The 26330-nt window shown below is 41.5% G+C and overlaps 1 protein-coding gene across 1 annotated transcript in view; it reads left to right on the plus strand.

Annotated features, from left to right (window-relative positions):
- The first annotated feature begins 1546 nt into the window (after positions 1 to 1546).
- Positions 1547 to 26330, plus strand: part of GPC3 (glypican 3) — a 430866-nt gene continuing 406082 nt past the window's right edge. Inside the window, exon 1 of the mRNA XM_045852238.1 lies at positions 1547 to 1897. Coding sequence (XP_045708194.1) covers positions 1723 to 1897 — 175 coding nt within the window. The 5' untranslated portion in view covers positions 1547 to 1722. The remainder of the gene's footprint in view (positions 1898 to 26330) is intronic.

The raw sequence follows: 26330 nt of genomic DNA on the forward strand, positions 1-26330 counted from the left end.
GACTTGTAGCTCTTTGAAGTCAGGTACCATAGGTTAATCTTTGTATTCGCATTGTCTGTTTGTGTCCCACAGTGTCTGGTACATAGTAAGAGTTCAAATATTTGCTATTGAACAAATGAATGAACAAACGAGCTCCTCAGCGACCTTCCCCTTCCTTTGCCTCTCTTCTCAGATCAGCCCACAAGTTCTGCAAATGACCTCCTCTCCCCTGACCTAGCACTTTCTGGAGAATTCCTGGTGTGGAGGCTCTCCTTTTACTTATCAAAACCTACTCTCACCTAGATCAGAAATAACACAATCAGATTATAAACTAATTCACACTGAGGTGTTAAATCATTTCACTGTACAAATACTTACTGAGTTTCTACTATGTGCTAAGGGGTGTGTATGAATCACAAAAAAGAATACAGGGTTAAAGATCCATACTTAGAAGCATATAAGTAATGGCTAAATGCATTCTTCCTCTGAATGGTATTTGCTTTTCAAAGAACTGGATTTCTAATGGTGAAATTTAAGCAGGGATAGACATGGAGATTTGGGTACAGGAGACCTTTCAAACAGTCTTTCTACTCCACTCATGAAACAGGCTAGCTCTGGCTCAATGAATTTGCTGTGTAAATGATTTTCTAATGAGTTAGGCTGGCTTTAAGCCCCGGGTTATTTTGTTGTCACTAGTTATGCTTTGCTTCATGAAGGATCACCTGGGGCTATCATGCAAGAGACAGATTCTTTTAACATCCTGGAATCAGGTGCTTTCTCCGACTTTGTGTGGTTTTATTAAATCAAACCTAGTAAGCCTCCCAGGCTTTCAGACTTTTTAGGTACTGTACTCAGAGATGAGACAGGCTGTGAACCCGCCAGCGAGCCCCAGTTGCCCCTGATGGTGACTATTTGTGGGTCGGGTTTGTGAACTCAGCCGTAGCTGCCACGGAAAAACCTTTCGAGGGAAGCCCCTCAGAGATCAAGAAGAGAAGGTGGCTTTTGTGCGGGGGGGATGACCTTGTGTGGTTCTGGTGGCCAGAGATGAGTTGGACCGGGCTGGGGGTGGTGGTGGGGAGAACTGTGGCAAAGCAGAGAGGGGAACTTAAGCGAGGAACCCCCACACACCCCAAGGAAGGATGGAGAGATTGCAAAAAATCCTCAAGGGAAAAGCCCTCCCGGTTGTAGGCCAATGGGCGGCGGGAAGGAGGAGTGAGGCTGGGGAACTTCTCCCAGAGCCAGTCAGAGGGGACGGCTGCTGGGAAGCCAATCAGCACGCCCGAGCCTGCAGCCCCTCTGCAGTAGTTGTGCCAGAGCGCCCTGTGTAGAACGGCGGCGGGCGGATAGCCGGGCCAGGCTGCCGGGAGCCATCGCAGGCGCTCGGCGTCTACGTTTCGTGCTGCCCGCATTGGTCCCCACGCCGCGGGCTCCATCAGTCCCCGCAGCCCTGCGCCCCACACCCGCAGGCTCGCCACCGCCCCTTGGCCCAGCAGTTGGCCTCGCCCCGCCCCACCCGGTGCCTCCTCGCCCCGCCCCGCCCCGCCTCGGCCAGCCCCGCCCCGCCCTTGGAGCCGAGTGTTCCCGCCCTCGCCCAGCGCCCAGGTAGCTGCGAGGAAACTTTTGCAGCGGCTGGGTAGCGGCACGTCTCCCGCTCCTCCGGCCACTGCCAGGCTTGCCTTGTCGTGGGACTGCTCTCGTTCCCTCCGCCACTCTCCCGCGCTCCCCTCGCTCCCGCTCAGCAGGATGGCAGGGTCCGTGCGCACCGCGTGCTTGGTGGTGGCGATGCTGTTCAGCTTGGACTGCCCGGGACAGGCGCAGCCTCCACCGCCGCCACCGGACGCCACCTGTCACCAGGTTCGCTCCTTCTTCCAGAGACTGCAGCCCGGACTCAAGTGGGTGCCTGAAACCCCCGTGCCAGGTGAGGAGGAGTCCCTCGCGCGTTCCCCGAGCCCAACGGAGGGCTCGGGAGCGCGTGGTGGCACTACCCCGAGTGCTCTAGCCCCGGGGTGGGGGAGGCCGCGGTCGTGCACCCTGCTTGCTGGACACCTGGGAGTGGTCGCTGTGCCCCGAGCCGACCAGCTCTCCCGAGAGAAGGAAGAAGAGTATGTGTGGACCTAACTGCATTCCCTATATTTGCTCTACTGTCAGGGAAGGTGCGAGTAGGAGGATCAGCGGGGATGGCCTGTTCCAGAGCGCCCATTTTGGGGGGAGGGTGGGAAGGTAGGAGCTGGTTCCCCGGGCCTCTGCAAACTAGCGCCTCACATCCGAACCGGTGCCTCGGGAATTTGCCACCCTCGCTCACACGTAAGTGCCAGAATGTCAGCCTTTGCTGGACCACAGGTTCAGTCATTCTTTCCCCAACCTGCCCCCAGGCCCTCCTTCCCGAAGCCTGGGTTTCCGAGCTCGTGGGCCCAAGTGCAGGCAAAGTTGAGGACAGGTCTCCGAATCAGCAGTAGCAGGTAAAGATACACAGAGGGAAACTTTTGAAGAGGAGAGTCCCCCAAATGAGGAGGACTGAGCCTTTTCCTTCAAAACAGCGTCCCTTCTCTAGGTTGGCAAAATCGCTTCAAAAATGGTGCTGCTGGACGAAGGAGCAGGAGTCTAAAGATGATATAACTCCTCTCACTCTCAAATTCATCAGCCTTTTTGACAGAATGGACCCTGAAGGGGAGATGATTTTAGGTGGAGAAAAGTTTCTGAACTCCTGCCTTTTGTTCTGCACTATCAGATCGCTTTGTAAGGGCATGTTTTAGCCTTAGCTGAGGGTTGCCGCTGTCAACAGACAAATATTAATGGCCTTGTGTGATTGACTGTCCCACAGTTGGACTACTAAAAGGCCGACTTAGAATCTCATCAGAACAAGTTGCTACACTGACAATGCGGGCAAGAGGAGTTGGTTTCAAACAGGTTAATTTACCAGACGTGCGCTCTGAAGAAACGGCCAGGAGTATTCACAAACCGTAAGGCATTTCTGGCCTCCAGGGTCTTTTCCCGACCAATGCATCCAGGGAGGCGCGGGTCCCGCGCTTCTGAGGGATCGGAGAGCCGCCCTCGCCCAAACTTAGCTCTTGGCTCTCAAAAAGTCAGAGAGGCGGGCTTGATGGTTGGACCAAGTTGTGAGTGTGATGCGTGCCCTATGGGTGCTGCCAGCTATCGTTCACTAGCGGGAGGTTTACCTACGCAGCCAGCGCGCTCTCGGTCTTTTCTTTAGGTGGATAAAAAGAGCCAAGCAAGCCTGCTGTGTAGATGCAAAGGTAATTGGTCACCCTTTTTGGTGACTGAAATGCATTTGTGTGTATGTTACATATTGCTTTGCAGGACTTCCCTCTAAGGAAGGGTAGAACTACCTTTTTTGCTGTTAAGCGTGAATAACATACCACGTGGGCGTGCGCAGAAGCTCTAAGGGGCAACCCATGAATCAGTTCCACAGAGCTGAAGTAACTCGGCGAATCTCTCTCCCTCTCAAAGTGCCATGGTAATTAGATTTCTGAAGCCCGAGAACATACTTTTGGTGATAATGTAAAAATTGGTCTTCACAGGGTGAGCCCCCACAAGGCGAATTGGTCCAGAGTTGTGGTTGGATGATTTGAAACCAGGGAGTAAAGGTTGTGCTTAAAAGAAGAAAACGGCCAGACGGAATGCAGATATTGATTGAGCAACCCCCTCTACACACACTCAGGCCTTCGCTCCTCCCCCTTTCCCCTCCCCCAGCTCTCTGGCTGCCTGCCTTTTTGCAGCATCTGTATAAAAGTATTGGGAGGGCCCACACACTGTGTGTATGAGATTTGGCCTGTGCTCCCTCTCCTTCCCAGCTCCTTTACTCTGGGCCTAAGGATAACCATATTATAGAGAACAGGGACTGGTAAATTTATCATTTCCAACTAGTATTTCCCAAACTCCGTACAAAAATTACTTTCCAAGGGTCTTTACCATGTGAATCCAACGTTCCCTACTTCACTTCTATTTAACAAACATATGCAGTGTTGAGCACCTTCTACATGGCAGGCACTGTTCTGACTTGCCTTGGAGCAAAGCCAAATTTCAAATATGGTGATACCCATACAACTACCATATATCCTGGATTTACTGGGGCAGTGCAGATTTCCAATACTTTGTGCTGGCATGAGACCATATGTTCTGAGTTTTAGCTGGGCAAATATGGTCACTGTGGATATGTAAAACATGGTGAAAATCCTAATGTCCATGTGTGGAAAGAGCTCATCAGTATTTCAGAGAAAAGACGATAATGGCAGACTAAATACAATGGCAAGTGCATAATTTCAAAATGAATAAATGTGTAATTTGCTGCTGTCTATCAGTAGTTAGAAATGGAAAGAGAGCTGCAAATTTTTTGAGTTACGAGCCATCATGATGACCACTTGACATTTTTTCCCCCATCTATATTTTAAGCTATGTTCAGTTTGCTGGCTCCACTGTAATAATGGCATTAAAGCTTTCTTTGTCCCAGATAAAATGAAATTTGGTCACAGTAAGGAGAGATCCTCAAGAATGTCCTATCTCACTTAGGGGGAGCATTTGGGATTGACTGCTAACTTCTGACATTAGCAGAATTGGGTTAGAGTGAATAAGGTACATTTCTTATGCTAATATGGATGAGACTAAATGGCATTTGAAATCAGCCAGCCTAAAAAATAAATCACTGTTGCTGAAGGACTACACTAGACTTTCACAAAGCTGATCTAAAAGCCTGGCAATCTTACGTTCCCATTTCTTTTCGAGTGTTCAAAGGCACAGGATAGCAATTCTAAATAGCATGTCGCCCAAATCCATAGATCTTTTCATACCTCAGTGTTGTGTGTGTGTGTGTGTGTGTGTGTGTGTGTGTGTTTTAGGGATTTGTAACCTGGAAAGCACCACAGATGGAAACCAGGCACACAGAGTTAGCATTTGGCAGAAAAATCCATATAACTGACTTTCACTGCAGCTCTTTTGCCCTTATTTAATTTAGAAAAATTCAGAAAAAAAGCCAATGAGCTCATAAGTCTAGATGTTTATTTTGTTTTGCTTAACCTACCCACAGGCGCAATCAAGAATGGATACAATTTTAGACAAGGAAAGTGAGTTAGTAATCAGACAATGATGTTTCCAATTGTCTCAAGGGAATGTTACAGAAGTCTGAAAAAAATTCCTCTAAACAAAAATCAAGTGTAATTCACTTTATGAATGCCATACACCACTTTTGTGGGGGGTGATGGTGAAGGGGAGGGATGAGAATTAGAAAATCAAACAAACTGTAGAAGTGTTGCAACTCCCAAAAGATTGAAGAATCTTGCCTTAGAGGACCTTGGAAAGTCCAAGAACCAATTCAGAAGGCCAAATGCCCGTATGAGTAAAAAGCAGCCATGAAAAGACAAAGAAACTTGGAGTTTCTCAAAATAGATGAAACAACATAAAAATAAAATTAGCAGCCCTGTGACGAAGAGAGAGTTGGGTATTTGTTGTTGTTTTTCAAAGTGTGAGAACTGACAATGGTGTCTGGGTTGTCAGCCGCAGTTCCCCAGTCAGTTTGAAGCAGTTAGCAGGCCTAATGTCAGCGAGCAAATAACTGAGGTGTGGGAGGGTTTTCCCTCCTCTGAGACTGCACTAGACATTTGGGCGAACAGGTGATTTGTTAAAACTTTCAAAAAGTTGTATTATTATATGCTAAGTTGGAACAGTTTAGCAAATTCTTTCAAAGGTGTTCTGAATAGATTGATTACATTAATCCTGATGTTTGGTACGGATATATGCTTAGAGGGGCTCCTCAGTCTGATTGAGGAGATGGCTGATGATCAGTGGAGCACCTTGTCCTGAAAGGAGTCTAAGACTTCCTGCTCCTTGGCAGGCTCTGTTAGGTGCTGGGGGTGCCGAGAGGAGTAAGACACAGTCCCTTTTGTCAAGCACTCAAAGTCTAGTGGGGGAGCATACAAGTAAACAGGCTTCTCAGGAAACTTGTAGGATTAAATAGGGTGAAAAGGGCTAGAAAATACCTCCAGGAAATTGGCTGAAATGGTCACAATAGCCAGCCTGGGCAAGGGAAAAGAACAGAAGAGATGAAGTGGAGATAGGGAGGAATCTCTTAATAGGGCCGCCATCTTAAAAAGTTTTCTTAATTCTTGGAGCAAATTCCATTTGTAAGCATTAGTAAAAACAGGCATAAGAAGATTTTGATGGATGCTGGATGCTGCAGATGGTGTCAATTTTGCAATTTTTTTCCTTATAGGCTGATAGATTGTATCCAATATTTTGATGCAATATTTTTCAGCATTCTGTTACTTCCATCTTTAGAGTTGTAATGTTGGCTGTTCATTGTAGCCTAGAAAAAGGCTGCTTATTACCAACCTGGGAGAAAAGAGGCCTGAATTTGTTTGCTCTGAGACAAAACAGAAAATATGTTTTCTCCTTAAATGGCAGCTATCAATGACCACGCCAACTTTAGTGTTTGATGCATATACAAAAACATGGGTCTTAAGGGGTATCTTATTACTCATTTCCAAGAAAATTGAAGATAATCACTTGTAACTTGTGCACACGATACATCATTTGGAAAGAATTTCACTGGGGATCATATTGCTCAACTGAAAAGTTCTGGCATGCTGAATTTGTACATTTTTGTGAATGCTTCCTTTTACTCTGATCTCTAGCTTTTTTCTGCATATGGTTGTTTGTATGTTTTAGATTATAAGCTTCTTAAAGGGAAAGCAGTCCTTTTGATGCAGTATTGAACACAATGCTTAGAATACCATAGGTCATTTAGCACATAATTGATAATTGATAATGATGAATTTCTAGATCATGATATATTCACTAAGAACTCCCAAATTCTTAAGCTATACGTCACTTTACTTATTTTAAAAGCCTAAGTCCAAATTTTTGTAGCATATCACTGGGGTATGTGGACAAACTTTTCATACAACGTCTATTTTGAATGGAGACAAATACAGGCTTACTTGGGTTAGCTAGTGACTCTTACCATCAGGCAGGGCTTATTAATGTTGAGTACTCAAAGAACAAATTGAAATTAGCAACATTGTTATGAATGACTTAGTGTCATTACAGCGCAACTGCTTACTAGAGCACATACATTATAAGACATCTCTTAAATCAAACTCTCTCTGATTTAATGTCAGCTAGACCTTTCTCACTAATGTTGACATTACCATATTTGGGAGTTGAGCTATAACACATGCACAGACCTGTTGTTGAAGTACCTCACAGGTTTCTGTAACCTAGGATCAGAATTTGTGCACAGGCGCAAATCAAGAGGCCATACCAGGAGCCAACATCTATTCAGCCCTAGCCAAGCTTATAAACAGGTTTGATGTTTTTGGTAATCTAGGGTCTATTGGAGAGTGGGGGCAGAAAAATCCCCCACTCATCTGCCCCTATTTAGCAAATGGTCTGGCTTGAAAGAGGATCCCCTAGCACTCCATTAAGAAATGAGCATCAGAAAATAGAATCCAAGCCATAAGCACCAGGCTGGCTTTAGAGACAACATAAAGTAATGGGAATTTACCTTCTGAGATGTAATGACTGGGAGAATGCAATTCAGAAGCAAGGTGAAGATGGGCATATCAGCAGAGAAAATGTGTGTTTTGAAATGCTGTGTATGAGGGGAAAATGCTCATTAGAACATTGTAGTCTCGCTTGAATACCTTGTTGGATATGAAAAGTAAAGATTTAGTTCTGTTTTTCAAATTAGGCCAATTAAAGATCAGGCATTCAAGTGATAAATTATTAGAAATACCTCTCTGCTATTTTTAAACAAAAATGAATCCAGATTGATTAATAAGGAAGGTATTTTCACTTTTGACTCTCTTTGTATATAGCTAGATAAAGTCTCGTGAATCTGTGTTTTCCTTATGAGTAAAAAGGAGTCAGTGTTAGGACCAAAATGCATCGCTAGTGTGCCAAACAGTCAATTACTTCTAGTAGCTGAAATTGTAGTTATATGCTAGATTAGTAAATCTACGAAGCTCTTTGAAGTATACTTAATAGGCTTATGTTGATAAATAATTGATAGGAAGGGAGATAAAATGTAAGTGAAAGTGGCAAAAAGAACGGACAAAAACATCGAAGTCATTATAAAAGAAACCTCTGCCCTGGCTGATGTGGCTCAGTGGATTGAGCGCCAGCCTGCAAACTGAAAGGTCGTCAGTTCTATTCCCAGCCAGGGCACACCCCTGGGTTGCACGCCAGGGCACCAGTAGGGGGCGCTTGAGAGGCAACCAATTATACACATGATGTTTTTCTCCCTCTCCTCTCCTCTCTCTGAAAATAAATAAATAATATCCTACAAAAAAAAGAAGAAACCTCTACTCATTGTATTCCATCTGTCCACGTGAAAGTTGAAAGATGTACATTTCTCAGAAGTGATGATTTTGAGAATATTCTGTATTTTTCAAAATTTCCATTCATAATGAAGCATGGATTTATTTTCTATACATGTAGTATCAGACAAACTTTTAGAGTTGAATTTTAATTGGGCTTTTTGAGTCTGCCTTTTGAAAATAACTTTATTACTAGAAATTATAAATCCTGATCATGACATCTTCAAGGTACATGTTCATAATATCTCAATTAGACTGTAATCTCCTTGAGGTTGGGGATTGCATCTGATCTTTGTAACCCTGGTGTCTAGCACAGTGCACGGTACAATTAATAGGTGCTCAACAAATATTTGTAGACTAAATGAATAAATGGAGTTAGAAATGTATTATGAATATAAAATTTCCATAAAGCCAATATTTAAGTAGTTGATTCATTTTTACTAATAACAAAATAAGCACTTTTTCAGGTCCAAAATCCATTTGTTGTCTATAGGTAACTGATAAAGGACTTTGGTTTAATTCATTTGGCTGCACTTTAACTCCCTAGAAAAAGTAGACTAACCAGATTTCATAAGAGGTAAGTTTTCTGTGCTTGTTTACAAGGCTGTTCTAAGTAGTTTAAAGATAAGTTGAACATATCCACATACACATAAATGCATATATTTATCTTCACTTTATTTAGGTTTGTGAAAATAATGATGAAATTGGTGTCAGTTACAGAAATATGTACTGAGTGTAAGTTTTTTCTCAGTGTTTGGTGTTTCTTACCTCTAACATCATGCTTCATAAATGTATATTTAAAAGGACATAACCCAAAGTGGACTTCCAGCCATGGAAATTTTATTGGAGTAGGATAAAGGGCCTCATTAGAGTTCTCTTAATTTTTGTATGCATTAGGGGAAACTTTTTTTAAAAAAAAGATTTTATTTATTTACTTTTTTAGAGAGAGGGGAAGGGAGGTAGAAAGAGAGGGAGAGAAACATCTATGTGGGACAGATATTATCAATTGGTTGCCTCTCACACGTCCTCTCCTGGGGACCTGGCCCACATAACCCAGGCTTTATCCATGCCGGGGAATCAACCAGCGACCTTTGGTTCAAAGACTGTGGTTCTCAATCCACTGAGCCACAGCAGCCACGGCAGGGTAAACTTTTAAAGTCAGCTGGGAAAACTCAAATTAGTTGGCTAGGAATGACCCATCAGGATTTCTTTCAGATAGAGGCCCATGTAGGAAAGAGGGTAAAAAAGAAAGGGATGATGTTCATTTTAAAATATCAGAATTCTATTTGATAGTTTCCTCCTTAGTTATGGCTCTGCTCCCCTTCTCCCAAACTCTGCATACTGGAATCCTGGGAATGCCCATTGCTCTTTCTAAAATTTTGGTTTGGATGGTTGAAGAAAGGAAGGGTTAGAGTGCTGGATACAGGAAGGAGATTAAACGCCTTCTTTCTGGTATATATAAGAAGGTTAACTGGCACGTAACACACCGAAAGGATTGGAAAATAATTTAAATGTGGAACTTTGCATGTGTGCAGAGATAAGACAGAGATATGTCCCAATTGTATTTGGTTCCCCCCAAATACTTTATCTGTGCTTCTTCTTACTTAATATCCTTGTTTTTGAAGTACATAGTTTATTTATAGCCTCTGCCAGACCCTATGCTTGTTGAATGCAGGAGCCATGCTTAATTTATCATATCCTTTGGATTGGTGAGTAGAGTGGCTGGTACATAGTTATTAGTTTAGAATGAATGTAAGACTAAACAGCTAACGACATGGACTAGAGGACTTGATCGCTGTTGAATGAGATCCTAGCATGGCATATACCTAGAAAATGACTGATTCTCTGAATGCATCATTGTCTAAGCTGATCTGAAGCAGAGACTGAGGAAGGAGTGGAAGAATGAAAGCTTATTTATCTATTCTCTGTGACCCTGGGAGCCTTTTGCCCCTCTTTCAAAACTGAAATTTGAGGAAGATGTGTCAAGTAGAGAGAGATTTGTAGCTGCAACTTTATCTAAATGTGGTGTTTGGATATGTTTTATATATTTATATTCATAGGTTATATATGTATAAATATATACTCCTATTATTTTGATAGCCACAATTAATAATTATGTGCTATTTAAACTGTTTGAAAGTTGTTAATTGTTACTCTAAGCAGTGGGTGGCCTTTCACAATCATACCTTACATTTGTGTCCTGAAAGCCTTGCTTTCATATATCTCTGGTATAAACAATAAGCCACTCATAAAGAATCTGGAGGTTCTGAGCTCTGGCCCACTTGCTTCCAACACACACACATACACACTTGTACATTCATACATATACACATATAATATCTCTACATCTGTACGCCCTTCAAAATCTAGAGAGTAAACCTAAGTTACACTAGGAAGAGCTAGGGGGTACAGTTTTTCAAGAGCTCAAATAAACCATTTTCAATTAGATTGCCCCCAAATTGTTGCAGAACTAATTGACACTGATATCAAAGAGCTAGTGGTCATTTATGAAGTTCCATCATTTCCCTAAATACAGAGATGTGATCTTCAGTAAGTAGTGATGGTCAACTCATACTGTGAATTTGGCTCATTATGGAGAATTACTTCTAACGCTGCCTGCATTTCATGTTGAACTCCACAGAAATGAGAATGTGACCCAAGAGGCTGTTTCCAGGTTAGGGTTTGTGGACTGATTGTATTGGGGGCTACATTTGACTGTTTTAGAAAACATGGAAAGTCTCAGCAAAGGAATCTACTAACAGTGAACTTTGTATGTTGTCTGTGCATAAATATTCAAAAGTTTTAAAATTCATTTTTCACTTCAACCAACATTTATTGAGCACTGATTCTATGCCAGGTACTGAGCTAAAAGCTGATGAATAAGATAAATTCACTGCCTAGGGAGGGAGTTAACGAAAATCATGGATGTCAAGGCTGCAAGATGAGAGCTGCCATAAAGTTGGGTGCCCTGTGGGGGTCTAAGGGCTGTTGAGCTATGGAGGAAGGGTGCCTAGTTGTGTTAGCACATTGCTAGTTCACCTAGGTGTGTGCAAGGTACAGAGCTGAGATAAAAATGACACATTTGTTGGACTGGAATAGTTTGGATTGGTTGGAGCACAGATGTGGGGAAATGGAGGAAGGATGAACTAGAGATATAGGCAGGAAATGCGGAGGTATTTCCTTGAGCTGTATCCAAGGATGATTAAGCTCCATGAAAATATTTTTTTATTTTTTTATTTTAATCATTGTTCAATACAGTTTTCTCCCTTTTACTCCCAATCCAGCCCCCCCAACCCTCCCCACTTCCCTCCCATTACCACCCTTCCCCTAGTTTTTGTCCATGTGAGCTCCATGAAAATATTAAAAGAAGAGAAAATGCTATTCAGCATAGAGGATGACTGGAGAATGAGGAGTAGCAGGGAGTTTCAGAAATGCACATGAAAAAATGGGACAGTAAATAGGAGAAAAAAGATCAGTTGAGAGAATAGAGGCAGTAAAGTAGACATGGCTTAATGACTGGATATGAGGACAGAAGGGGGAGTCTGTAACTTCCAGTTTTTCTAGGTGGTGGGATTATGACACATACTAAGTACCTAGTATGCACTTGATGAATAAATTAATGAAATATAAGAGAAATCTAGCTTTAGAAATGTTATTATTTTATTTTATTTACTTATAGAGAGGGGAAGGGAGGGAGAAAGAGAGGCAGAGAAACACTGATGTGTGAGAGATACATCGATTGGTTGCCTCTCAAACCCCCCAACTGGGGGCCTGGCCCACAACCCAGCCATGGTCCTGAGCAGGAATTGAACTGGCAACCTCTTGGTTCATAGGCTGGCACTCAATCCACTGAGCCACACACCAGCCAGGGTGGGGAACCTATTTTTAAGTGGTGAAATAATGAGTTTGATTTTGAACAGGCTGAATTTGAGGGGTCCTTTGATCATTGAGGCAGAAATGTCTGCTAGGTAGTTGAGAGTGTGTTTCAGATCACAGAAGAGAGAAATCCGGGCTGTAGATACGTACGTGGACATTATCAGCATCTAGATAATTGAAACTCTGGGAATAGATGAGATCACTGGGAAAGAGTGTATATTTTTTTTTTTTGGAGTTCAGGAGAAGCATAGTTGGGACACATCAGCTTATAGGCTCAAGTTGGAAGATATGGGTGTGGATGATGTTTTCCAGGGTTTTGCATGTGACGTGTCTTAAGATGTATTTTGCCAACATCTGGTGATTTAAAAAAACTGCCAAGACATCAAGAACTCTCATGATTAAGAGAAAGTATGAGTATATGTTGTCATGGTCCAAGACTTTGCAAATAAAATGGTGTGTACTACCAAATAGACACACACACACATACAGAGGGAGAGGGAGGAGGGGAGGGAGAGAGTTCTATGTAGAGAAATGCGTTAGAATTGAGGGATCAGATTTCTGATTTTGATAGCAATAATTAATAACTAAATGTGTTAAACTGTTTGAAAGTTGTTACTCTTAGCAGTGGGTGGTCTTTCACAATCATACTGAGATTTATGTCACAAAAGCCCTGCTTTCACATACCTTACATACAAACAATGCAGCCACTCATAAAGTTTCTGCAAGTTCTGAGTTCCACCAACCTGCCTGGTTGCAACATGGAGGTCCCTCTGACCCTCCCTTACAGTGAGTACTGTCCCACTTGGCAGCGTGTAGCTTTTGGAGCTCTGGTCTCTATTCCACTTCAGAGTGGGCCCTGCTGGCTAGTCTCTGAAACATGTGATGATAAGCAAATACTAGAAATACTTGTGTAATTGGGCTGATCTTTTCTTAAGTTTCTATGTAGATGTAACGTGTTTTCTTTTTGGTTGGTGGGGGGAGGAGGTTGTATAATTTTCTGTTTCTCTGACATGAATGATTTCTTTAATTTCCCTGTTGTTTATTTAAGAGGTTGCCTTCATCAGGGTTTTTTTTTTTTTCATTCATTGTATGCTTGAAACTCTTTGTTCTCCAATAGATTTTTTTGAGGTCACTTTCAGGTTGATGGGATAGTTTGGAAGAGCCAAAAAAAAAAAAAAGACTCACAGAAACTACCATTTATGGAGTGACTATTATGTGCTTATTGCTTTATTTTTTAAAAATATTTTATTTATTTATTTTTAGAGGGGGGAAGAGAGGGAGGAGAGGGAGAGAAACATCAATTGTGGTTGCCTCTTGAGCGCTCCCTACTGGAGACTCAGCCCATAACCCAGCTATTTACCCTGACTGGGAGTCAAACCAGAGACCCTTTAGGTCACAGTCTGGCACTCAGTCCACTGAGACATACCAGCCAGGGCTGTGCTTGTTGCTTTATATTTAATCTCTCATTTAATCTACCCAGCAAACCTGAAAGGTAGGTGTTGTTATCTCCATTTTACAGATGAAAAGTTTACTTTCCCAAAAGTTGTGTAAGTGGTAGAGCTAAGATTTGCCTCCTGGTTTGTCTCACTCCACAGCTCTTGCTTTTTCCAGTATACCCAATGGATTATGAGGGGAAGGAGTATGGTCTGGACATGAAGCATTTGCCTTAAATTCCCACACTCCTTTGACTTTTGTGACATTCTTTACTCTGGGATCCCCTTCTACTGTAAAGCTGAATCTGTCTGCTTGTTTGCCCTCTTCCTCCCACCCCTTTAGATGCAAGTGTTTCAGTAGCTCATGTCCTTTGCCCTTTCTGTTCTCTCTCCGGTCATTCCCACATCCATTCCCATGACTTCATTATTCTTGCTCTTTGAATGATTTCCGTATATATTTCCAACCTGACCTCTTCCTTGCTTTCCAGTTTAGGATTTCCCAGTTGCCTGCTGGCTTTCTCCATCCAGAAGCCCAGCCAGTGCTTCACTTTCAACAGAGACTAAAATTAATGCATCATTTGCTTTTCCTATCTGCACAAACCTGCCTTACTCCAACATTCTACATTTCTGGTGGTAGCATTTCTGGTACCCAGACTTGAAACCTTGGAATCATCCTTGACTTCTCTTTTTACACATCTCATGTCCAGATTAAATGGCTAAATCTTGCAAGTGTGCTTCCATTGTGTATCTCATTTTTATATCCTTGGAATGTATGTGCTCACTACTTAAGCATAACAGGCTGCTAACTCATTACTGAAAGGACCCTGTAGTAGTCTGCCTCTGAGCTTTTGCCTATAGACTACCTGACTGCTCTCATCCATGCCTGCTGCAGTTTTACCTATCTTTCAATGTGTCAGTGCAATGCTATCTTCTTCATAAAGTGCTTCATGATTCCCCATGTCTAGATGTGATCATTTTCTCCTTTGAACCCTGCTATCACTGTACTTCTTCAATCTGTTGGATCTTGCTTGCTCTTATAATTATGTACTTGACTTTTTTCTTCTTACTAGAGCCTCGCTTCTTAAAGTGTGACTCCTGGACCACCAGCATCAGTACCACCTTGGAGTTTGTAAGAAATGCAGACTCTCGGGCCCCATTGCAGACCTACTGAGTCAGAATTGGTATTTTTTTAAAATATTTTATTTATTTATTTATTTTTTTTAGAGAGGGAAGGGAGGGAGATAGAGCGAGAGAGAGAGAAACATCAATGTGCGGTTCCTGGGGGTTCTGGCCTGCAACCCAGGAATGTACCCTGGCTGGGAATCGAACCTGGGACACTTTGGTTCCCAGCCCGCGCTCAATCCACTGAGCTATGCCGGCCAGGCAGAATTGGTATTTTAAAACAAGATCCCAAGTAACTTGTATGTGTGTTAGAGAAGGGCTGCTTCCAAGTGTAAACTCCTTGAGGGTAAGAACCTTGCAGCCCTAAAGAGAGGGTCTTGCCCAGAACAGATCAATTGTTCTTTTGATTTCTCACATCTTTGCTATGCTTCACTGATGTGGACTTAGAGACCTATACAGAAGAAATGTATTGGGGGGAGTTAGGGAGGAAGGGAGAGTGGAAGAGCAAGGAGAGCAAGAAAAAGTCAGAGTTCAGGGGGGAGGAGAGGGAGAGAATGAATAGGAACATGAATGTGAGAATGAATGGGCTAGAGAGAGCCTACTAGATCTCTGCTGGGTGGCTAAAAACTTTGTGACTAGTTTGGGAAACAGTTTTTGTTCCCCGAGACCGGTAGAACCTCTAGTTTAGTCCCTGGCTTAATTTAATGTGGCCAGAGGTATGTATCTTCCGAGATCTTTTTGTTCTTACCCTAGGGATCTAATGGTTTCCCGTTTTCTCTTTTGCTGGCATTCTGGAGTATATCTTTTCTGGCCATCCCCAGAAGTCACAGTTTAAATTTGAAGAGTTTTAAAGAGCCATGGAAGAACTGTGCTCAGTGTTTCAAATAGTTCCTTCTGTTTTCAGAAACAGCTTTTCTGCTTTGCTTTAAAACTTCAAAGTTTATTTCTGAAATAATAGTTTATTTTCCCCCATGGAATTCTGAACATTTTATACAAGTGTTAATTTCTAAAACCTAAGTCATTTCTTGCCTTTGTAACTTCAGTGCTGTGGGTTAATTTAATAAACGTTGCCTAAAGGTTCTTTTGGCCTTCAAAAGCTGTCTGTCAGAGTGCCTTTCTTTGTTCTTTGAGAGTGAGGTTACCTCATTCACTAAGCCTGAAGGTGGGGTTTGGAACCAGCATTTGTTCAGTCATTCAGAGTTTTCCCCCACTGACCCCCTCAACAATATCCAGTTTTACTTTCAAGTTAAGTTCTAGTGGTAATGAAATGTATTATCAACCAACAAATATGGGTAAAATTCCCCAAAAGCTCATCAACATTTTATAGAGCAATAATAAGAAGTACCCCAAGTTGCTCTGACACTCATAGCAAAGGGGAACACTGGATGTTCCGTGCATACTCATCACAGTCCTGGGGTTCAGTATACCTTCAAAGCTACTGGGGCCCTCCCTTCAACATTTGTTGGACTGCTCTCCACATCTCCCCTTTTTGCCTTCCACTTTCCCACTCTCACACTCTCTCTCAACTGGTTATAATTCAGAACAGAAGGTGTTTTATGGTTTGTTATATTTATTGAATGGTTTTATGTTTCTTATTCTCTAAAAAAGTAGATGAGTGGAATGTTTTATATTTTCCTCTATATTTTAGTTTTAAGTTGTGTTTCCTTTTTCTGCAACTCCTGATTTCCTTCTCTCTTTCCCCATCTTTCTCTGCCTCCTCCACATTGCCTGCCCTCAATGATTCTAGAGAAAAAAAAACAGGCTTTCTATTTCTGCCCACATATTTGGTTTGGGTACCTGGTTACTTCTCTTGGGATATTGTGAAATTTGATTCTTTAGTTAGTTTGCAGATGAAGAACTCTAAAATATGCGCCCATGAATTTACATTCCACTTTCTAAGAATTCTGAGTATTTAAAAGGCTTTTTTTTTTTTTTGTACAGATAGGACAAGGCTAAATATATCTGACTTGTACCTCACATCATTGCTATGTGGTTTACATTCTCTCTCACTTTGTCATAATTCTCAATGAATGCAAATAGCATCTTTGTTCTTAGAAATCTCTTTTTCTTAACACCAAATGTCTTTTCCTTTTTCTAAGGAGAAGGGAGGCCCTGTAAAACCCTGCTAAGTGTGGGGTAGAGCTGACACGTATCTTGTAGGCTAACCACATCGTAGCCCGCTTTTCCATGATGAAGCTATCACATTTCAGGGACTTTGTTTCACTTGTAGGATTTTATTGTCCTAGTTTCAAATTTGACTTCAGGTTAGAAAGTGTATTCCAATTAGACTATTCCTTGTTTTTTTTTCTTTGTCCTGATGCTTATGGGGATCTTTTGTTTGTGCTGTATCTATTATCTCTTCCAAGTTTGGCCAAGGTTGTTACTTATGTATAAATATTTAACAAGATAAGTTAGACACAATGTGCTTGAAGATACTTCAGCCCCCGCCCCCCGCCGCCCCGCCGCCGTCCCCGCCCTGCACCCCCGCAACTGCCTCAGCTCAGTTTTTTGTTTTGTTACAGATGGTTACTTTATCTCAGATGTTTAGATTTGGAGGGCATTTCTTTGTACTTTGCTTGATGGATACAATGAAATGGAAACTTTTGAGTTAATGTTAACTACCAAAATGGTAGCATCCAGTAACGGATAACATTAGACTCCACTTCCTATTTTTTTCTAACTAGTTATCCCAACTCCCCTAAGCCAGAGAGTTTCAGGTATGAGATTGTGTGTTTTTTAAGAAAATATTTTGGATAAAGACTAATGCTCTCAAGTCAGGAATAACAATTAGTACCATTCATTAATCAGAGGCATGTTTTGACTTTAAGTCCTGGCTAGGAAATATAAACTGTGAAAGTCACACATATATATGAACCTCAGGCAAATTTATGGCTTGTCAGCCTTTTAAGGTTAAATTCTTAACCCCAGATCAGGGCTGGCTTTATATGTAGAGTCCAGCACATTCCTCTGGGCCACTGAACACCCCCCTCCCTAGCCCTTTGCTTAACAGCAGCTAATGGCCTAATGAGCAAGGATTTCTGCCTCTTATCAGCTGCCTAACCAGCAACAGGAAGGCTGATATACAGAGTATAGGTCAAAACCTGAACCAAGAAACTACAAGGTCAGTTTAAAACTCTGTATATGTGGTATCTTTATAGTCATTAATACCTGCCAGTGAAGGAGCTGGACACTTGAGTTCAAACAAATAGTAATAGTTGTCAAAAGTATGAACAGTTGAATTAATTTTGCTAATAATTCTTTCCATCTTTGTTTAGATCTTCTATAAATAGCCTTCATATAGTCTTTAATGAGCTTTTAGTTTGCGCCTGGAGGTTGTTATGGTCATGTGGGAGTGTTTGATTGTCAGATGGTGATGATGGTGGTGGCAGTGATATTTATATTTTGGCCCAGATTTTGGAAGGGGCTGCCAAGTAAAGGTAAATAGATATCTTCTACTACTTTTACTTCTTTTTAAACTAAGTTTTTGAATAAATATGCAGTCAACTTGCCAGGAGTCAGAAAAACCTTTGTGCCTACTCAGACTTTTTTAAGGAGAGAGTCATTGCCTGTTTTTAAGATCTACTTGGAATCCAGGCTCAGGCTTATATAAAAATAAATATTTTAGGGTGTTCATTGCCCATCATAGTGAAAGCCCCTTGACTTTCATCTTCTGCCTTTGCATTTTTTCAGAGACAATAATGAAAACGTTTTTTTCCAGATTCCGTTTTGTTATTGGAAATCCTATTTACATAAACAGGCATTGTTGTGGCTTAGGGAAGAATGTGGGGTCCCATTCTTTAGCTCCTTGTATATCTTTGCTAAGTCTTGTCTAAATAGAAGTAATGACGCTTTAGTCTAAGCAGCTTTTCTCATTTAGGTTAGCAGGGTGGTTTGAAATTTCAGTTTACTAGATAATTGAGTCTCTTCTTCCTAATTATTTCAGGCATGCAGGTTGTTCTGTTGATAGTAAAGACCCTAAAATTCTAGTAGTCTCAGGCATCCATTTGGTAATAAAATCCAGTGCATTTTCAGGGGTTAATTTCCATGACAATTGTGGGGCCTTTCCCCACCCCCACCCTGGAAGAAATTCTTTTTGGGCCTTGGTCTCCTCACATTTACAAAAGCACACTTTAAAAATATATAAGGTTGTTGCTGGAATTACTAGATATAGAGGAAATTTAAATGTATTCGGATTCATGCTCATTACACAACTTTCATTTAGAGTTTTTAATAGCCTTGTCATATTTCTCAGAAAATCACCTCCCTGACTTTGCCAGACTTGATTTTCTGCCCTGAATGAAAAACTGAAAATCAGCAAAAGTACAGCCTAACAATCCCCTATTTTATGCTTTTTTTCTCAAAAAAAAGAAAGAAAGAAAGAAAAGAAAGAAACAAAGGGAAAAAACTCTCAGAGGTCATCTGGTGCAGAGCGAGGTGGGAAAAACCTTAAAAAAATAGCAAGTCCAGGCCGCCTTCACATCTGCTAGTCATTCCCACTGGTTTGAGTTCAATTCAGTAAGTTTTTATTGAGCACCTGTGGTGGGGGCGGTGCTAATAATCATTAACATTTACTGAGCCAGGCTCTGTGCTAAGCCCTTTATGGACAACATGCCATGTAATCTTCACAATAGCACTACCTGGTGGGTGTTGTTATTTCTCCCATTTTACAGAGGAGAAAACTGAGGCTTATAGAGGTTTAGTGATTTTTCCAGGGTCAAATAGCTCTGAAATGAATTAAACCCACTGAGTCTGGTTCCAGAGCCATGTTTCTAGTCATTATTCTGTGATGGCCCAGCATTTCTAGGAATTACTCCCAGAACCAGTTTTGAGAACCCAGTATGTGGAGGTGCTGGGGTCCTGGGGATATGAAGTCAAATGTTTCACTCTCTTTGCTCTTGTTTGGGAGGCAGACATATAGACAGATGGGGACACTGCATGGAGGGGTCTCTGTAGTTGTTGAGGGGAATGAGAAGGCCATGAGAAGATAAGTAGCTTGAACTTGTGGGAATGCTGTATCTCAAACGGAGCTCAGCAGCCAGGTGTCACAGGCATTCACTTTACATGTTCATTGGAGGTCATCTTCTCTCCATGAGTTGAAGTACCTCATTGATTGTATTAACCCATTTCCATCACTGCCCCAGCTTACTGTAGCATCAGCTACCTTGGACCCAGACCTTCTTAGACATGCATGGTCAGTGTGGTTTGGGAGAATTGTCTCCGCAGTTCCTGTGTCAACATTTCTCCTGTATTTCAGTCCTCCCTTTTTGAAAAGAGTAAAAACCAAATGAGGCAGGTATTTCCGAACCAAATTGTTATGGTCTCGAGAGCTGGTGGTTTTCTGAAGGCAGTTCAGATAAAACTAGCAGCATATAGGGAGACCCTGGATCCAGGCTTGGTTCATTCAGCTTGATGTGGAACCCTTCGGGCGCTGTCTCTTGCAGCCCACACTGGGTTCCAGAGAGCTCTGTATCTGAATCACCCATGGCTTGCCGGGAGTATCAGGCTACTATTAGCAATTTTTAAGTTTTTCAGTGAAATCCTGAAGTCACCTATTTAGGAAATTTTGTTTTGTTTTTCATTGTTCCTGAGGAAAGTAGGGGAAGAAAGAAAGTCACTACTGAGCATTGTTGAAAACGCTTCTGTGTTGCATTAACAACTTTTAGTTTCTTCAATTTTAGGGAACATTTGGTTCAGGGTAAAGTAAACTCACCAATGTATGTGTAGTGTGTTTTGAAACAGTATCATTTAGCTTCTAATCTCTGCTTACCAAAAACTCCTTGTTTCCAAGTTTCTTATAGTATCTCTGTAATGTTTTGCCTGCCAACTTCCCTCCCATCCACTTTCTCCTTCATTAAATCTCTTCCACAGAAAGGGGTCGCCACCAAGTCTAGACTTCAGTAACATGCAGGAGGAGGGCCAATTAGTGAGGATTTTGATTTATATTACATGAGGGTGGGAGGAGGAGGAAAATCCGTCCTTCCCAGTCCTTCAGATACTCAAGTTGTAACACAACAGTATGTTGAAGATGTATAAAATTACTGGAGCATTTACACAGCTATTCCCCAAGATGGCATAAATGCCACAGCAGTAGAGCATGTCAGTGTAGACACTTAGATCAGCCGAAGGATAGGAAAAAGGAAAAGATCAATAACATGGCTTTTCACTCAGGGATCAAGAGTATTTGATTTTCTCTTGGCTGTATTTTGCTCAGGTGCAGTGTGTATGTTGTACTAACAAGGCAACTGATTCCATTTTCCACAGGTTCCTATCACACAGAAAAGGGAAAGATAAAATAGAGGACACAGATTATTTACAGTGGCTGAGGATGTAATTACAAGGTGCAATGGCTTGAAACTGAAATTTAGGTTAGCCATTAGAGCTAGGAAAAGCATCTTAACAGTGAGAGCAATTGGGCATCGCAAAGATTTGCCTGAGAGCTGGTTAAACAGCATCTCCAGAAGTGCTAAAGGCTAGGGCAGGTGTAATGTGAGGGGAAACTCCTACCAAATTCAGGGTTGGCCTGGAGGCCCAGAATGTTAGGCATCTTCCATTGTTGCCTGGCTCTCTTTGTGAGTATTTAATTGCTAATAACTTTAAACATTTTTTTAAAAGATTTTACTTATTTATTTTTAGAGAGAGGGGAAGGGAAAGAGAAATAGAGGGATAGAAACATGAATGTGTGGTTGCCTCTTGAGTGCACCCAACTGGGGACCTGGCCCTGCAACCCAGGCATGTGCCCTGACTGGGAATCGAACTGGGGACCCTTTGGTTCCCAGGCCTGCACTCAATCCACTGAGCCACACCAGCCAGGGCAAAATGATTTTTCATATATCTAAATATAAATGTGCCTAATTTGTTGAGTATAAGAAAACAAATCCAGCCTGGGGTTCTGGAGCAGAAGAGGGTATTATATTCAGTGTAAACTTTGTATTTTAACTCATGGCTCTTGGATTTTTTTTCTTAAAAATACAATATTGTTTCTAAATACTTTAACCATGGAAGGCAATTATTGCTTATTACCCACCTGAAAAACCTTTTTTTTTTCAGGGTCTGTAGGCTCAAGGTGATAGTATGCTTTCAGTCTACCATAGTTTTCCACTCAGTCATTGTGATTTGCTAAAACATCACCTACAGGGAGTTTTTGGAAGCCAGAAACATTTGCAAAGCAAAAGCCTGCCATTTCAGGTTCAGGTATATTGAGTTTTATATACAGTTGTTACATATGAGACATTCTCTGAAGAAATGCTGTCACACTTCCTTATGACAAAAAAAAAGACCAGTTGTAACATTCATGGCAGTAACAACCTTGTTATATAAAATGATTAGTGATTTAGAGAATGGCCTTCATGGAAATGCAGAGAGAAAAAACTTTAGAGGCCACCAGTTCCAGCCTCCTGTCTAGTGCAGGGGTCTCTTCTATAATATTCCCAATATTGCTACCCAAATTATGCTTGAATGTTTCAAGACACAGGGAATTTACTGAGTGTAAGATGCAGAGTCTCATTGTTGAGTACTTATTCATTCAACAAGCATTTATTAAATATGTACTATATACTGGGAATAGTGCCATGTCAGAGAATACAAAGATGGTCAAGATATAGTTCCTGGCTATGGAAACTTACAATTTAATAGTAGGGATAAAAAATGCATACCAATAGCTGTAACATCTAGATGGCAAAATGCAGTATGAGAGGTACAGAGTGTGCTGAAAATTCTGAGTTGACAGCTCATGGGGTTTATTTGGTGGGAGAGCTGGGGGAGGGTAGACAAACATTATGAAAGAGACACTTGAGTGAGAATCTTATAAATGAGAAAGTTTTACTAGCTGAAGCTAGGGGAAGAGCACTCTAGGGACAGAAATAGCCTGAGCAAAACAGGGAAGCAGGACATGGAGGCGTATGTTTGGGAAACATTTAATGAGTTTAATTTAATCCTCACAACTCCTTTAAGACGTAGGTGTTACTGTCCCCATTTTATGGGTAAGGAAGTTGAGGCTCACAGATTAAGTAACTTGCCTAAGATCACTTGGCTGTTAAGTGGCCAACTTGGGGTGCACATCCTGTCTGATTTCAGAGTCCTTCCCTTTGCCACCACAAATCATCCCATTAGGAATTTATCTGCCATTAGTTGACCTCTGGAGACAGTGGTTATTGCTCGAGGAGAGGTGCTGAAAAGGCTGAATTAGTTGTTGGTCTTTGCCTTGGCCCCATATCCATGTCCATGTATAGCCAAGTACTATTAACCTTTCTGGAAGGGCAGAGGCAGGTCCTTTGCATCCTCCTAATGCCCAGTCAAGAATGAGATCAGTGACTATCAATTGACCTACAATCGGGGAACTTAGACTCTCAGACCTGAAATTACTTTAGCAGTCACCTAATCAGGTTCATATTTGAGTGGTATTTGGTGCGGCCACACAGCTGATTTGGTAGCATAGCAGATAACAACACTTTAGTTTTGGTAGGGAAGGGCCCTTTCCCCATCAATGTAATTTCATACACAGGGGAAAGGGTTTAGCACTTAGAATGGGCCACAGGTACTGAAATTCTCAGCTATGCTTTGGGTCTGCATATTTGAAGATGGTATCTGAAAATAAAAATTATACATCTCCTGAAAGACAGGATCTCAGCTATTTATCTGAGTAGAATAATAATTAGTGAAAGAGTGACTAGGGGAGATGGGAAATTTACCTTAGTTTAGTCCCTCTGGAAGAATTCTAAAGGGAAAGATTCTTTATCCCAACTTTAGACTAGCTGGCATTCTCCAACCCAATTTTGTTTTTTTTTTTATTTTTTTTAATTTTTAAATTTATTTTTAGAGAGAGGGGAAGGAAAGGAGAAAGAGAGGAAGAGAAACATCATGTGTGGTTGCCTCTCATGTGGCCCCCACTAGGGACCTGGCCTGCAACCCAGGCATGTGCCCTGACTGGGAATAGAACTGGCGACCTTTGATTTGCAGCCCGTGCTCAATCTATTGAGCTACACCAGCCAGGGCCCAATTTTGTTTTTATTAGGGGTTCCCCCCCCAATCTAAATAGACTCTGTGGGGTGTGTGTGTGTGTGTGTGTGTGTGTGTGTGAGAGAGAGAGAGAGAGAGAGAGAGAGAGAGAGAGAGAGAGAGAGAGAGAGAGAGAGAGAGTGAGCCAGCCAGCCATTTTCTCTGGAATAAAATACTGCTCTTCTAAAAGTTGCTCTAGTAGTATCAATTAATCTGACCTAGTTCCTTTAAAACTGAACTCTCTTAAAATTCTGGCACTGGTTTCAAGTGAGAGGGGAGGGCATCAAGCCCAAACCTCAGCAGGCCTCTTGAGATACAAAGATGAGTCAGTCAAGGGAGTTAAATCTAGTGGAGATAAGTCCCGCAAATATAACTATGGTACAAGTTAGTGTGAGAAGTGTCTTTATAAAGGATACAGAGTGCTATGGGGATTCAAATGACAGAAACCTTGTGGAGTACATCTTTTTCTGCTCCCATGAGCACTGTCTCCTGTGATAATCCAATTCAAAGATAACTAGGAGTCCATTATTCCTCAATAAAGCTGGAAAATACAAAAGAAAAACAACCAGTGATAACTAGGAATCATCTTGTAGTAGGGATCATATAGCTCCCCTTTGTTCAACCCCAGTCATTGTCCTCCAGGCCACTTTCCTTTTAGCTGTACTACACTCCTTATCAGTGCTTGAACATGCTACCCACTTGCACACCCCTATGCCCTTGCTCCATTTTCTTGGGGGTTTTTAACGAAGGATAATGATGTGATCATATATGTATTTTAGAAATATCTCTCCGGGACTTGTGTGGAGGAGAGTATAGAGGCAGGATAACCAGTCTGGGGGCTATTCTAGTTGTCCAAGTGAAAAGGGGTAAGGTGATAAGGCAAAATGAAAAGGAGAGAAATGAGGGAACATTTAAAAAGAGCCAGTGGGATTAGTGACAATTGGTTATAGGGACTGGGGCAAGTAAGCTGTCCAGAATGACGTAGAGGTTTCTAGTTTGTAATTAGTTTGGGAGACTATTTCCTGACCAGTCTGTGAACTCCGGGGCATGGACTGTGTCCTGCTCATTATTGTATTCCTTGGTTTGGGCATCATACCTGGCACAAAGTAGGCATTCATTAAATGTTGGATGAATGAATCATTCACCACGTTGGCAGGCTGGATGTAATCAGTAAATTTGTATTCCCAGAGCACATGTTGACTGCTGGTTGCGAATGTAGTCCAGAAAGAACCTCTTTGTGGGAGAGGGTAATGATCTAGGGATTCTATCTTTACTGGGTATGAAATAATATGCAGTTAGTTGGCAGTTGGCAGTAGAGATAAAGGCGATTCGTTCTTTAATTCTCAGATTTAGAGAATGGCTTATCTTCATGGTTGCTTTAAATTCCCAGTACTCCAGTGTGGTAGCGACATTTTGGCCTACCTTTTACACAGGCAGGCTGTGGTGGCCCTACACATGATCTTTGGTTTAAAGTCAGAGCTTGCGATACCCGGGTGTGTTCTTGCCAAGGTCATGTTCTTTCAAGCTAAAGAACAGAAGGGTAACCTTCACCTGGGTTCCCTACAATGATTTCTTCTACAAGCAATCATCACTTTCCCCACCGATTTCAAATGCAGCCATTTCTTTCATCTGTATTCCTATCTTGATTAGCAAGAAATTAATGAGTGTGTAAGATTTGATTTAGATAATGATTAATTAGGGGAAAAGGCACCATTATAATAGCAAGTCATTATTATATGCTAAGGAAATTAGGTAATATTTTTGGATGGCAAATTGACTTGTCCTCCATTTAAAAAGATACCTTTAAAAATACCATATATATATATATGAAATATATATGGACATATATATAAATATATATATATTTTCATTAGTAGAGAAACCTTCACTTAATCCTTTGGATAATTTTAATAGGCATCTGTTATTTTCCCTACAAGTCATGAAGCAACCAGTTTTGGATATCATTCATTCATTAGCTTAATATGACTTTAATGACAACATTGCATTATTATTTTTAGCACAATGTACCTTTGTTAGAAAAAAAAAACTCTGCCATTCATAAAACAGACCTTGGCAATGATATGTGTCAAACCATCATATATGTGGAAAAGATTTCAATTTTCATCGTTACTGAGCCCTGACAATTCATTCTCTTCTGTTTCTGTTTGAATATGTTGCATCTGCTCTTAGAAAAGTATAAGGATCAAGGTGTACATTAATATTTCTGTTCTTTAATGCATTTTTTAATGTGATTTTTGACAATTTATAGTCATTTGCTAAAATTGCAGTCTAGTCAAATAACCAACATATAGAACACAATAAAGGTAATTAGAGAACCAGAGGGCTGGAAATGACCTTGAGAGGTTTTTTAGTCCATTTCCCAATTTCATGCAGTAAGACTAATCTTCCTAAACAGCAGTCTTAATTATATTATGTCTCTGCTTCAGAACTGACAGTGGTCTTTTATTGCCTATGGGGTCAAGCCCACAGGCTTCTGTCTGAATTCAAGGCCCTTCCAATTCTAGCCTATCTTAACTGATAGGCTAGCTACACCCTATATTGCAGCTTCTCTCCAGGTAGGTTAGTTTTGCCCCAA

The sequence above is a fragment of the Phyllostomus hastatus genome, unplaced genomic scaffold, assembly GCF_019186645.2.
Source record: "Phyllostomus hastatus isolate PE091 unplaced genomic scaffold, TTU_PhHast_1.1 phas_contig_90, whole genome shotgun sequence".
Lineage (NCBI taxonomy): Eukaryota > Metazoa > Chordata > Mammalia > Chiroptera > Phyllostomidae > Phyllostomus > Phyllostomus hastatus.